We start from the raw sequence: 14,358 nt of genomic DNA, 5'->3' as shown, positions 1-14,358 counted from the left end.
TAGGCCGCCGCTGTCTCTTTCTCCCAAAGAAACGCCCCTCGCAGCTTCCTCCGGGGTAGAGACCCTTTCTGGGGGGCGGGGTCACGCAGGCTTCCACGTGGGCCTCGCTGCTGGAGGAGAGGAGAGCCAGACCCCAGAGGCCCCCTTCCCTCCTGGGGCTGCGGCTGGGGTCCTCCGGCCAAAGGGAACGGCTGGCAGCAGGTGGGGGCCCAGGCGCGATCTTAGGGGCGCCCTTCTCACGACCCGTGTCGTCGCCTTCTCCTTCCCCGCTCGGAGGCAGGAGATCCTAGTTGCTGGAACCCCCAGGCGGGAGGGAAGGGCGCCCCTTCGGGCCCTGCTTTGGGGGGCTTCCCAAAAGAGACCCCGCGTGGCCCCTGGGAGTTCAGGCCGGGTGGAGGGCACGGAGCTTCCCCCGCCGCGCCAGCCCTGCAGGGCTCCTGGGAATCTTTGCCCCCGGAGCAGAGCGCGCTCTGCACATGCTCGGCCTGGCCGTCGCTCTCCGCCCGCCCCCTCGGCGGCCCGCCCCCTCCCCGGCGCCAGGCTCCCCCCACCCCTCCGTCGGCTCCCCTTAAGCAGCAGGCGGCGCTGCTCGGACGCCACTCCGTCCCCGTCTCGCCGCCCGCCCCGTCCAGCTCAGGGAAGGAAGCGCCCCGAAAGCGACGACGATGGCGCCCCACTTCTCCCTCCTGCCGCCTCTGCTGCTCGCCCTCCTGCCGCTGGCTCGGGCCCAGGACCCCCCCGCCGGAAACAACACCAGGTACCTGCGACCCGTCTCATCTGCGACGGCAGCCAGCCGCCCCCCCCCAAAAAAAATACCCCCAAGATCGGAGCCGGGGGTGACTCTGCGCCTTACATGCCCCCTTCCCAGTTCCACATCCAGGGGGTGCTTGCGGGGGGGGGGACACACGACCTGCTGCTGCTGCGCGCTCCACCCCCCGACGTTTTGTGTCCGTCCGCAGCACATCTGGAAGGGTTTAGGCGAGACGCGGCTGGTCCGGCTGCCAGGAGCCGGGATGAGCCAAGCGGATTCCCGGAATTCTTGGACGGGGTGTCAAGAGAGCTACTGGGAACGGGGGCGGGGCCGGGGGGCGGCTCTGGGTCAGGGGCAGAGAGGCTGGGAGGAGGGGGCGCCCACAGCCACGCTGCCCAGCCCGATGTGGGTGGGTGCTCTGCTCTCCAGGCTGAGGCTGGGCTCCCCCTTCTTAGCCCCGGCCTGTCTGTCTCTAGGCTTCTCTTCTCCCGTGTAGGAAAAGGGGGGGCAGGACATCTGCTTGGCATGCAGAAGGCCCCCTCCAAGTAGGAAATCCTGGAGAGCCGTTGCTGCCCGCCAGTGTACACAATACTGAGCTAGATAGGCCAAGGGGCTGATTGGGGAAGGGGCGCAGCTCAGGGAGGAGAGAATCTGCCATGTGTTCATTGGGTCCCGGTAGCAGGGCTGGTTGGGGAACAATTGCTGCCAGCCAGTGTAGACAACATTGAGTTTATTGGACGGACCCCGAAGGGATAAGTCAGCTTGTTTACGCCCTGCCCCATAACTCCCAGACCCCCAGTGGAACGGACTCCCTCAGAAGACGATGGGCTCTCCTTTGCTGGAGGTTTCAAAGCAGAGGTCGGGGAGGGGGGGGCGACTGAGTCGGGGATTCTGCAGTTCCTACGTTGCAGGGGGCTAGGCTGGATGACCCTTGGGGGTCCCGCCCAACTCTTACGGTTCTGTGGGGCATGGTCTTGTCTGCAGCGCCCTGTTTTTCCCCACCTCTCTCAAGGCTTCTCCCTCTCCCTTCCAGACCCATCTTCCTCTGCGGGGGCGACCATACTGGCGACAACGGCTACATCGCCAGCGAGGGATTCCCCAGCCACTACCCTCCCAGCAAGACCTGCACCTGGACAATCACGGTGACTCTCCCTTGGGGCAGGGGTCCTGGGCAGGGGGACAGAGGAAGCGGCAGTTGAGGGTGGCCGACGCACGTGCTCCAGCTCTCGCCAGTTGCTGACCATTGCCAATGGCCCTGTGAGGCAGGCTAGCTTGCTTGAGGTCCCCCAGTGCGTTTCCTGGCCGGGGAGGGGGATTCGAACCCTGATCCTGCTGCGCAAGTGTGATGCTTAATTAAGGTCACGCAAGGGGAACGCGCTCCTTTCCCCTTCTGCCTGCTGTGTCTGCAGCTATTTCAAATTTTATTCATCCCTGGCATCGATCCCAGTCTCCTTTCTCCAGGGGTGCCCCTGATTCTCCCATCCATCCATCCGCTCCCCTGGCACCTGAGAGCCCCTTTGCCCCCCGTTCCCAGGTTCCACAAGGCCAAGCGGTGATGCTCTCCTTCCGGGTCTTTGACATGGAGCCTGACCCCGTCTGCCGCTACGACTACCTGGAGGTCTACAACGGACACTCGGCCGTGGAGGGGCAGCGCCTGGGCCGCTTCTGCGGCACTTTCCGCCCCGGAGCCGTCCTCTCCACCAGCAACCGGATGATGCTGCGGATGGTGTCCGACGAGGGCACTGGAGGGAGGGGCTTCCTGGTGTGGTTCAGCGGGGGGCTCCCTCACGTCGACGGTAAGAGACCCCGCTTGCAGCGCCCGGCAGCACGGGGCTGGCGGGAGTTATAGTTCCAAACTTCTGGCAGGCGCCAGGTTGGCCAAGGCTGCTGACATACCCACAATTCCTCTGGCAAATTACCCAGGATCCTTTTGGCCCCTGTGTTGAGAACAAGGAGGATTGGGGAGGGGGGGCTCACAGTTTGGATGCCAATCTGTTTCCCCATCAAACTACATTCGTATTTTTAGTAGTCAGGAAATCCTGAGATTGTGAGTCGCGCTGAGATCATCATGATGATGATTTCTGAGGAACAGTTGAGGGAGTTGGGGATGTTTAGCCTAGAGAAGGGGAGGCCGAAATGAGATACGAGAGCCATCTTCAGAAATCTGAAGGACTGTCTCATGGAAGATGCAGCAAGCTTGCTTTCTGCTGCTCCAGAGGGTAGGACTCGAACCCATGGCTTCAAGTGACAAGGAAGGAGATTCCGACTCAACACCAGGAAGAAGAACTTTCTGACGGAAAGAGCCATTTGTCAGAGGAACCAACTCCCTTGGAAGGTGGGGAGCTCTCCTTCCTTGGAGGTTTTTAAGCAGAGGTTGGGTGGCCACCGGTCCTATATGATCTAGTTGAGATTCCTGCATTGCAGGGGGTTGGACTAGATGACCCTTGAGGTCCTTTCCAACTCCACAATTCTATGATTCATTTGGGGCTTTTAAGCAGAGGTTGACTGGCCAGGGATTCTTTAGTTGAGATTTCTGCATTGCAGGGGGTTGGATTGGGTCACCCTTGGGAGCTCTTCTAACTCTTATGATTCATTATTTGCTAACTTCTTATTTTGAGAGCACAGATGAGTTTTGAAAATTAACATTGCACCCACCCACTCAACAAGTGGTTACAAGCAGCCACTAACGGGATCCTAGAAGGACCGGATCTCAAAAACTAATTTAACAAGAGTTAAGAGACTGACAAATAGTTTGCAGGGGGCAAGGTTTTGGGATAGGAGTGTTTGCCAGCTGGAATATTCAAAGCGTGAGAGGACTGCTGTGGAATCTCCCTGGATCATGTCAAGCATTTGACCTTTGACCTCGAGTAAAAAGGATCCTGCCGCCGGCAGGGAGAGTTTAGGCCGAACCAGCTGCTCATCTGGCAGCATAATGAGGGGAGGCTGGCGCTCTGCACCCTGGGGTGGCACGAGGAAAGGGTGGGTGGGCGTGGAGGTCTCTCGCACCCACTTTCCTCCCCCCCCGCCCCATCCCAACGCACAGGACCTTTTTCCAGGGCGCCCAAAGGGACGAAGAAAAGGGGGTGCCCATCATATAGACTCCTGGGGGTTCTGGGAGCCGTGGGACTATTGGGACGGTGAGTATGAGACCCCCAGTTCTTTCCCGCAGTGGCAGCTACAGGGAACCCCCTCCTGCCCCTCCAAGGAGGGCAAGGCCTGGGCTTGGCTTGGCTTCTTGGGTGGTGGGCAGGGGTGGGGGGGTGCTCCTGTTGCTTTTGGAAGCCCATAGTCAGGAGGGTTGGGGGGGTGTCCTCTGCTCAAGGGGAAGTGGAGACCCCATCCACGGTCCTCAGGAGGGGCTGGAAGTATGGGACGGGACACCCCTCCAAAAAAAAATTCTCATTCCATCCCTGCCTTTCTCAGCCTGCTTCCCCCCCCCCAAGACGATGCCAGTCTCTCCTTCCCATTCCTGGTCCTTCTGCAACCAGTCATTAGTGCGGTTTCCCAAATTGCTGTTTTCGTCCTGCGGTTCTGCTCCCTTTGGGGGCCTCTTTCTCTGCCCCCCTGGAATGTTTGCAGAGCAAACAAGCATTCAGACCATAAGACGCCGGCCCTGCTTTGATTCCACCCCCCTGTAAAATAAAAACACCCCCACCTTCCTTCCCTGAAAGCCCCCATCCATCCCGTTGCCAACTTCGGTTCTTTGATCCCTGGCCCCTTCAAAGCCCTCGCTGGCTGTAGGACAGGCCTGGCCTCTGAATTGGGCTTAGTTAGGGGGCTCTCCTGGGGGCGTGTAGAATATTGGCTGGCATGCAGCATGTGGGTAGAGGTTTGTGCAGGAATGGCCGGCCTGAGGGCGTGCAGGGGTTTTGCCCGCTTGCACATGGGCACGCGGGCACGATCCCTCCAGGCAGCGACTGGCACACTTGAGCCCACTTCCTCTGTTGGTTCAAAAGGCTGGATGTGCCCACGGCTCCCGGAGGCTCTGCATGTGTCGGGGGGTGGCATGGGACCCCGTGGGGTCTCTCTCTCTGTGTGTGCACGCTTGCAGTGGGCGATCCAAAGGTTTTCCCGTGTGCCACCTCGAGAGACGAGGGCCACATGCTCACAATGGATTTCTGCACATCCCTGGCCTGGCCCGTTCCGCTGACCCCCTTGGCCGCCCCGCCCCTCTTTCTCTCTTTGCAGAGCACCAGTTCTGTGGGGGGAAGCTGGAGAAACCCCAGGGCACCCTCAAGACCCCCAACTGGCCTGAGAGCGACTACCCACCTGGCATCAGCTGCTCATGGCACATCATTGCCCCAAGGGACAAGGTAAGGCTGCTTGCTTGTCCCCTTAGCCGCATCGCAGGGGGTTGGGCTGGATGACCCTTGGGGGTCCCTTTCAGCTCGACAGTTTTGGGATTCTTGGCAGCTTCCTCTGGGGCCGCTCTTCCCAGGGCGGTGGGTGGTGTGGCACCCAGCAACCACCTCTGTTCTCTCCCCGGAAAGCTTATGAGTCAGGTCAGGCCCACCGGCGTAACGGGAGCCAATTCCCTCTCCTTCCCCTCCGGCCCAGGTGATTGTGTTGACCTTCGGGAAGTTTGACGTGGAGCCCGACACCTACTGTCGCTACGACTACGTGGCGGTTTTCAACGGCGGAGACCGAGACGACTCCAGGCGCATTGGCAAGTTCTGCGGGGACGAATCGCCCAGGTGAGGCTCGGCAGCGCCCGGATTTCCCTTTCTGTCGCGACTGCAGCACACCGGCAGCCAGCGTAAGGGCTGTTGCGGTGCCCCGTTGCTTCAGCGCGTCTCCTCTTTGGGATGCTTCCTTGAATCATAGGATTGTAGGGTTGGGAGGGACCCCCGAGGGTCATCCAGTCCAACCCCCTGCCGTGCAGGAATCACAGCTGAAGCATCCGCAACATGCAAGCCTCTGCTCAAAAACCTCCAAGGAAGGGGAGTCGGCTTCACGCTTCATCATCTCCCTCGTCCTCTTGGGGCTGAGGAGTCTGCCCTGTTGGGGGATTTCTAGCCTGCTGGAACCCCTGCCCTCGGTGACCCTTCCCTGCCGCTCCTGGAGAGTTTACACCCACGGATAAGGGCCTCCCACTGGCTCTCTCCCTTCCGCAGGTCATTCCCACGGCATCCGTGCCGTCCTCTAAGACCAAGCATTCCCTTTCGCCTGCTTTGGCAAATAATCTCTCTCCCCCATCGCCTGAACTGCCCCCTCTGCCCCTGGCCTCACAGGGCCTCCTTCTGCGTCTCCCCCATTTCGTCTGTTTCACCGTCTTCGTAAGCACATCAGCAGAGCCTGCTGCTTCAAGCCCATGTAGCCCAGCCTCCTGTTCCTACAGGCTGAGCGTTGCCTGTGGGGGAAACCCCCGAGCACGATCCGAGCACAAGGGCAACACTCTCCCCACCAGAGCCGTCTTAAGGGGATCTGCCGCCCTGGCGCGGCTATCCCTCCGGCGCCCCCGCCATGCCGCCTCTCCGCCGCCTCCCTCCTGCGCTTGCCGCCCCTTGGGAGGGGGGTGGGCGAGCGGGGGATGAGGGGCGTGGCGCTGGAGCGGCGCAGGGCTCTGCGCGCCCTTCCAGCGCTTCCGGGACGGGAGGCGAGGGCGGCCGGCTCGCGCTCCCGCGCGCATCCGGATGGCGCGGCGCGGCTGGGCAGCTTGTGCCCCATTGGGTGGGCGGCCGGCTGCGCGCGGAGCGCGAGCTGCCCGGCTGTGCCGCGCCACCTGGCTGCGCGCGGGAGCGCAAGCCGCCCGCCCTCGCCTCCCGTCCCGGAAGCGCTGGAAGGGCGCGCAGAGCTGTGCTCCTGTGCTCTGCTGGGCAGCCAGAGGGCGTGGCGTGGCCGGCCAGCTCGCTGCCGGCAGGCGCTGCCAGCGGGGCTGGAGGACGGAGGCGCCCTCCAGGCCATTGCGCCCTGGCGCGCCGCGCCACCAGCCCCAATGGATGAGACGGCTCTGCTCCCCACCTGCGATTTACAGCAACTGGCATTTGGGCGTCTAAACCGCCACCCTGGCTAGGAGCCACCCCTTGTCCTCCTCCTCCTCCTCCTTCGAGAATTTCCCTCCACCTCTTTTAAACCCACCACCTCTGTGTTCATCCCTGGGGGGGAGATCGCTTCTGAACCGGCTTTCCCTCAACCAACCAGCCTCAAAACTGCTCTGCCACCTTTAAGTACCTGCTGGGCAGCTCAGTTAGTTAGAGCACGGGGGGGGGGGGCTGATAAGGCCAAGGCCGCAGGTTCAATCCCCGTATGGGGGCAGCGGCATATTTCTGCCTGGCAGGGGGTTGGGCTGGATGACCCCCAGGGTCCCTCGTCTTGACACACCTTCCTCTCCTGCCCACCTTGAGGCCACCAAGCTCCACCTGCCTGCCTGGTCCTCTGCATGGAACCAGAAGCATCTCAGAGACGTAGCAGACCTTGGAGGTTTTTGCCATCCCTGTGGCTTCCAGGATGTTAGATTAGGGCCAGGGAGGGACTTCCCTGCTCTTCTCAACCCCTTCCTTCTCCCGCGGTCAACTAGCACCGTCTCCTCGAATGGCAATGAACTGCTGGTCCAGTTCGTCTCGGATCTCAGCGTCACGGCAGATGGCTTCTCGGCCTCCTACGTCTTCAAGAGCCCCGACGAGGCGGTGGACAAAGGTGTCTCCCAGCCCACGGGACGCGTCTTCCCGGGCTCCAAGCCAGACCAGCCAGGCAGGAAACCAGCGGCCCCCAAGCCCAAGCCGGCACCGCGCCCCAAACCGACCCCCAAGCCCCGCCCCAGCCCCACACGGCCCACGGCACCACCTGCCACAGGTAAGAGGCATCTGTGCATGGGATCACCGCAGGGTGTGTGGGTGTCAGGACCTGAGAAGAGCCTTGTGGGATCCGGACATAGGTTCCTTTGGCCCAGCATCCTGTTCCCACGGTGGCCAAATAACCCTCAGAACCTAGGGGTCGAGATAGACTGCCTCTGGAGCTGGAGGCTCCATAAGGACATCGGAAGAGCCTGGCTGCTGGATCAGGCCCAAAGTGGCTCATCTAGTCCAGCATCCTGTCCTCACAGATGCTCCAGTGGGAAACCTGCAAGCAGGATCTGAACACAAGGCCAATCCCCTCTAACCCCATGTTGGCAAACAATCCATAGAAATCCACCTTGAAATCCGGTTTTTCCAGGGACAGTCCCAGATTTACAGAAGCTGTCCCGGTTCCCGATTTGATCCCAGAATATTCCGATTTTCCTTGGATAAATGTTGGAAGCTATGCGTACCGTGTACTGCATGTGAAACTTGATAAGAATGCAGCGCTGGGCAAGTTACTGTAGGAATATGTCATTCTTGGATTTGCAGGGAAAGCAATAATTTTTTTTGGGGGGGGAAGAGCCCCCTCCTACTCCATAGATTTGTCTCATCCTCTTTGGAAGCCGTCAAGATGGTGGCCATCCCTGCTTCTTGTGGCAGGGAGTTCCGCAGTTTAACCCTACACTTTCTTTTATCGGTCCTGAATCTCCCAGCATTCCGCTGCATTGGGAGTCCATGATTTCCAGTGTTATGGGAGAGGGAGAAAAAACTTTCCTCTCCAGACTTTCTCCCTGCCAAGCATAATTTTTATAAGTTTCTATCATGTCGCCTCTTGCTCACATTTTCTCCAAGCTAAAAAGCCCCACTGTACAGAGTCTGCAGCTACCAAGCCTCTCTCCTGGGATGAGTTATTTGTTAAATAAATATAGTTTTATTGATTTCCAATATATGACAATTACCAAAAAAGAGGCAGGAGGATACAAAAACAAAATCCCAATTTCTTCCCCTCCAGGACAGATCAATCTAGTTTAGTTTGCCAGAGTCCAATCTGTGGTTTTGGTAGTTGCCATTCTTCAGACTTATCCGTAAAGTATTTATACAAAATTGTCTGCATCCTTTATATTATTCAATGCATAATGTGTCTTCTGGATGCCCAGGAAGCAAGGTAAAAGTTTCCAAAGCTGCCCTGCAGCAGGTGACGTTGAAGACGTGCCCCTGAGCATGTGCAGAGTGCTAGTTGGGGGTGTTTGTCTCGATTCTACTCTTCCCCTCTGTTTCTCTCCCCCCCCCAGGTGAGATCACCTGCCCAGAGAAGTGCCGCCGGACAGGAACGCTCCAGAGCAACTTCTGCGCCAGCGATTTTGGTGAGCCCTTTAGAATCATGATGGAAGGGACCCCCAAGGGTCATCTAGTCCAACCCCCTGCAATGCAACCCATTTGAACAGACGCGGGGGGGGGGCAAAGTGGGAAAATGCGCACACCCTCGTTCTGCTATCTCCTGGATATGAAACTGGGCAGGGGGGGCAGAAGAGAAGTGGCTGGGGTTGAGCTGTCAAGCAGAATGAACCCCAAAAGTCCCTGGAGTGAGACCCCATAGCCTCTTAGACCAGTTGCGGGTGGTGGGGGGCGGTGGAATTACATAGGGGGTGTGAAGAGGCAAGGGGGCAGCATTGGGGCGCTTGAGGTGCCAGTGACTTATCAGTTTTGGTCATCAGTTTTGTGGAGTTAATTCAATTAGTTTTAACTGGGTTTTGAACGAGTGTGTGATTAATTGCAAGTGTTTTGATAAGTGCCGGGTGCTGCAAGCTGCTACTCTGAAGAACGCCTTTTATAGCATTATGGGATGGGGGCAATGGGAATGAGATCCTGGAAGCAAGGGGGTGAGGGGTCCTCCAATAATGTTTGGGAACTGCCGGCTGCTCTGGATCAAACCTGGGAGGGCTCCTCCTCTGTTCACCCTCCAACCCCGCTTTTGCAGTGATCTCGGGGACGGTGAAGACGGCCGTCCGAGGAGCAGGGAACAAGGTCACCGTCACCGTCGCCCTCGGGAATACGTACAAGGCAGGAGCCCTGAGCCTCCCCGCCGAGGGCAGCGGAGCCACTCTTCGCTTCGAGGCCCCCTGCCGGCAGTGCCCCATCCTCAAGAAAGGTGAGAGACCCCCCACACTCACCCCTCATGTGTCCTTTCATGCCCCACACCGGTTGTTTCCTTATGCAAACTGTGCAGAAAAGCAGAGGGGCGGGAGAGCTCCTCGAGTTCGTAGGACTGTCGAATTGGATGGGACCCCCGAAGGTCATCCAGTCCAACCCCTGCCATGCCTGCAGGAATCACTGCTAGTGAAGAAGGCCTGGCAGATGCCCACCCAACCTCTGCTTAAAAGCCTCCGAGGAATGAGAAACCACCGCCTTCCGAGGGCATTCTAACCCTAAGTTTGGTGGGAATCTCCTTCCTTGCAATTTGGAGGCGTGGGTTCGAGTCCTACCCTGCAGAGTGGGCTCCGTCTTCCACACGTGACAGCCCTTCAGAGAGGTCCCTCTGCCATCAGCTCTGGGCCTAAGCAAAAGGGCTCCCAATGCCTCATCTCCCAGGGCTCCATGTATTATTCTGTTTCCCCTTGCAGGTGCCACCTACGTCTTCATGGGCAAAGTCGGCGCAGACGGGAGCGGGCAGCTTCCCCCCACCAGCTTTGTGGTGCCCTTCCGCCAACCGCAGCACAAGATCCTCGCCAACCTCGGCAAGCGCCCTTGCACTGCCCCGCCAGCTGCCAGGAACAGGACCTGAGCCTGCCCTGCCCGCGTCTCCCTTACGGACAGAGCCACCCCGGGGGCGCCCAGCGGCACCCGCCTCCATATAGCCAATGAACGGGGGAGGGGAGGGGGAATGTACCCGCACACCGCCCTGCGCTTGTGTTTGGGGGGGTCTGAGTGTTAAACGCAAGTCTCTCTTAAATGTATTTTTACATATCTGCTTCCGTATTTTTACATATCCAACTCCACGTGTTGGAATGGCTGCACAAATTGGCGAGCATCCACGTTCCCTCATTCCCCTTGATGCCTGACACACACACACACCCCAGGAGCTTGGGGGTCACATACGGAGCACTCCTAAGCCCTCTGCCTTGGCAAGGAGGTGGCACAACGACTTGGGAGCCCGCTCATGTGTTGGGTGGATCCTCTGGCGTGCTTGTGTTAGCAAGGGGTGCCGTGTGCACAATTCAAAAAATCATAGGATTGTAGAATTGGAAGGGACCCCAAGGGTCATCCAGTCCAGCCCCCTGCAATGCAGGAATTCAGTTCTTTAGTTGGGGGTCGAGTAGGGAAGATGGCCAAGCTCTCACCCCTGTTACTATGAAGTAATAGCTCCAGGGGAAACGCATAAGGGAATCAGAAGAGCCAGGCTGCTGGATCAGGCCAAAGGGGGCCCAGCATCCTGTTTTCACAGGATGGGCCAACCAGATACCCATCATGGGAAGCCTGCAAGCAGGATCCGAGCACAAGAGCAGCACTCCCCCCTCCTGCTGTTACCGGCTACTGGCATTCAGAAACTGTGGGAGCAGAGCTCAGCCATCGGGGCTAGAAGCCATTGTTAGCTCCCTCCTCCGTGAATTTGTCCAGTCCTCTGCCCTGTGTGAGGTGTGGCAGAATGTAAAGGTGCAAAGCCCTCGACCAACTCCAACATCTGGAGGGGGCAAAAGCTGCTCTTTGGGCAACGAGAGAAGGGCCAACGAGAAGCCCCCGCCACCTTGCAAACAGCAGCTGCTGGCGACTTCTACTTTCTAGAGGAAAGAGCAGATTAAGTTTCCACCCACGCGGGCGCAGAGCGGGCCAAGGGGAAACCGCAAAGCTCTGCCACATCACTTGAGCTGCAAGGGCAGCCAAGTCCCCCTGGGAGGGGAGCTGGGGGTGGGGAGAAAGGCAAAGGGGGAGAGAGCACCCTCGAGACGGGGTTTGGAGCCAGGACCCCAAGCCAGGCCTGTGGAAGACGTCTCCTCCTGGCTGCAAAAACCTCTTGGCCTGTCTCCAAGCCTTGCAAAGGAAGCAGGCCTTCTGGCTCCCAACTGGCCTGCTCTGTGCCTTGCAAGCTGCAACCACTTCTGGGTTGCCTGCCGTGCTGCAAAATGAGAGGAAGGGGTGTAGCCTAGTGGGCAGAGCAGAAGGTTTGCATCCAGGTGGGGCTGCAGGGGGGAGAGGGAGACCCTGCCTAAAAGGAACATTGCAGAGAGCTGCTGCTGACAATACTGAGCTGGATGGACCAACGGTCTGACCGACTACGAAGCAGCTTCCAAATTTCCACTGTCAAATGGCTTCTAAAGTTCTTCCTGATGTTTAGTCGGAATCTCCTTTCTTGTAATGTGAAGCCATGGCTTCGGGTCCTGCGCTCAGGAGCAGCCGAAAAGAAGCTTGGTGCTCCATCTTCCATGGGACAGCCCTTCGGCTATTTGAAGACGGCTCTCACATCTCCTCTTTTCCAGGCTAAATACCCCCAGTTCCCTCAACCGTTCCTCACAAGGCTTGGTTTCCAGACCCCTGATCATCCTGGCTGCCTTCCTCTGTACACTTTCCGCTTGTCGGTCTCCTCTTTAAACTGGGGTGCCCAGAACTGGACACAGGATTCCAAGAATAGTCTGACGGAGGCAGAACAGAGTGGTCCTGCAACTTTTCTTGATGCCTCCTAGAATAGCATTACGGTGGCTTTCCCCCCCTGCTGTATCACAGTCTCTGCTTACCACCGTTTCCTCCCCGATCTCCCACCTTTTTACTCCAAAGATCTCAAGGTGGCATGAACGTGGTTCTTCTCCCTCTCCTCATTTAGTCCCCACAACGACCCTGTGAGGTAGGCGAGGCTGAGAGCCAGTGTGACGGGTCACACCCAACGAGCTTCGTGGAGAAGTTGAGGCAGGTGCTGAACCCTGACCTCTCTCCCAGGCCAATACTCTGCCAACAACTCTAGCCCTACGCTACTCCAGTTCCGGGATAGCTCAGTCGGTAAAGCAGGAGACTCCTAATCTCAGGGTTGCGGGTTCAAGCCCCACGTTGGACCAAAGGATTCTGCATTGCAGGGGGTTGGACTAGATGACCCTCGTGGTCCCTTCCAACTCTACTATAATTCTACCTGGGGCTGGTGCACCACCTTGATGAGGGAACCAAGGCGTCCTGGCTCCTCCTCTTCCTCCCCGCCCCGTTCCATTGCCGCTTCCAGCTCTCCATCATCACCTTCCTTCCAATTTAAGTCTTCTCAGGTGGTGCCTATTTGGAAAGTGGGTCCCGGGCGCCGCCTTGTGTCGGCAAGCGGGACTGCGGGGGCAAAGGGAGGTTTCGTTGCAGCGAAAGTGCCTGGCCTTCCCCTCTCGCTCCCCCCACCCCTTCCCGCGTCTCAACGCCTGTCCCCGAGCGACCCCCAAGCCGGGCCCCGAGCCAGGCCTGGGAGGAGCAGGTGGCCCCGTCCGTCTGCAGGGTCGGGCCGTCCCTTCCTTGCGCCGGGACCCGAAGTCCTCCGTGGGAGATGCGCCTAAAAATAGCCAGGAGGAGATGGGCGGGCAGGAGAGACGCGGCGGGGCAGCCCAGGCTGATATCCCCACGTCCATGGGGAAGGCAGGCGCGGCCCCACATCAAGGGAGCCCTGCAGTCGGCAGGTCGGATCGAAGTGGAGGGGGGCATCTAGTCCAGCATCCTGTTCTCACAGTGACGGGTAGAAAGAAGCCCCGGGACGCGAGGGTAGAGTGCTTCTGCACTTGGAGGCTCCCAGACCACGGCTGGCAGGGATGCTGATGAAATTTATACCCCGCCCATCCGGCTGGGTTTCCTCAGCCACTCTGGGCGGCTTCCAGCAAAATATTAAAATACAGTAATTCATCAATCATGAAAAGCTTCCCTAAGCAGGGCTGCCTTCAGATGTCTTCTAAAAGTCAGATAGTTGTTTATTTCTTTGACATCTGGTGGGAGGGCGTTCCGCAGGGCGGGCGCCACTACCGAGAAGGCCCTCTGCCTGGTTCCACAAAGAGACCCCTCCTCCTCGTGGGATTGGCACCTCGGTGCCCTTTCAAAGCCGTCTAAGCCAGGGCCCGTCACCGTTGCACTTCTGGGCAGCCAACAAGCTCTGGAAGCACCTGGTCAGCCGCTGTGAGAACCGGAGGATTCCCTAGACGACCGTGGGGAGCCCCTTCCAACTGTGCCATTCTATGGGCCTGACCCAGCCGCTGCCGCCCTAACCCGTGGGGCCTCCACGCTGCAGCCCTAACCCGACCCCACTTCCCTCTACACCGCTCGGCCCACCTTGCTTGTGGCACGGATATCCCTCCTTTCCCTCCAAGCTCCAGGTGGAGACGTGCCTGGTTCTCCTCGCTCCCCATTCAATCCTCACAACAGCCCTGCGAGGCAGGTAAGTGGGACTGAGAGAAGGCAGGGACCGCCCCCGCCCCCCAAGGCCACACTCTGGGAGAGATTCGTGCCTTGAGCTCCTTACGTGCAGGAGGCCAGGCTGGGGGATATTATAAAAGGATATTGGTAATTTCTTTTTTTTAAAAAATGCCCGTCCCACCTTCCGTAGGCCTTGGAGAAGTTTCAAATCCAGGTTAGAATGAGAGAGTCGGAAGGGACCAAAGGGTCATTTAGTCCAACCCCCTGCAATGCAGGAAGACTTCACCCAATATGGGGCTGGAACCCACAAACCACAGTCTATTATTATCCGTTAACCTCGCCCCAAACAGCCGCCCGGCCCTCCGCCACTATGGGACCTGGACTCGCCCCCCGCCGTTTGCTCGGCGCACAGTCCGTGCCTTTCTTCCTCCTCGGGTTGGTGGAGCACAAACCAAGAGGGCGAGCGGGGCGCGC

At 58.9% G+C, this 14,358-nt stretch overlaps 1 protein-coding gene across 1 annotated transcript; it reads left to right on the top strand.

Annotated features, from left to right (window-relative positions):
• Positions 1-583: 583 nt before the first annotated feature.
• Positions 584-10,491, top strand: PCOLCE (procollagen C-endopeptidase enhancer). Its single transcript, XM_033170554.1, has 9 exons — positions 584-757; positions 1,785-1,893; positions 2,286-2,547; positions 4,940-5,064; positions 5,309-5,445; positions 7,269-7,543; positions 8,820-8,891; positions 9,506-9,676; positions 10,149-10,491. Exons 1-9 carry the CDS (start codon positions 666-668, stop codon positions 10,307-10,309), a joined length of 1,404 nt encoding a protein of 467 aa, XP_033026445.1. The 5' UTR covers positions 584-665; the 3' UTR covers positions 10,310-10,491.
• The last annotated feature ends 3,867 nt before the right edge of the window (positions 10,492-14,358 follow it).

The sequence above is a fragment of the Lacerta agilis genome, chromosome 14 (assembly GCF_009819535.1).
Source record: "Lacerta agilis isolate rLacAgi1 chromosome 14, rLacAgi1.pri, whole genome shotgun sequence".
In the NCBI taxonomy this organism is placed as follows: domain Eukaryota; kingdom Metazoa; phylum Chordata; class Lepidosauria; order Squamata; family Lacertidae; genus Lacerta; species Lacerta agilis.
Note: the sequence above shows the minus strand (reverse complement) of the source record. Positions and strands in the feature narration are given on the sequence as shown.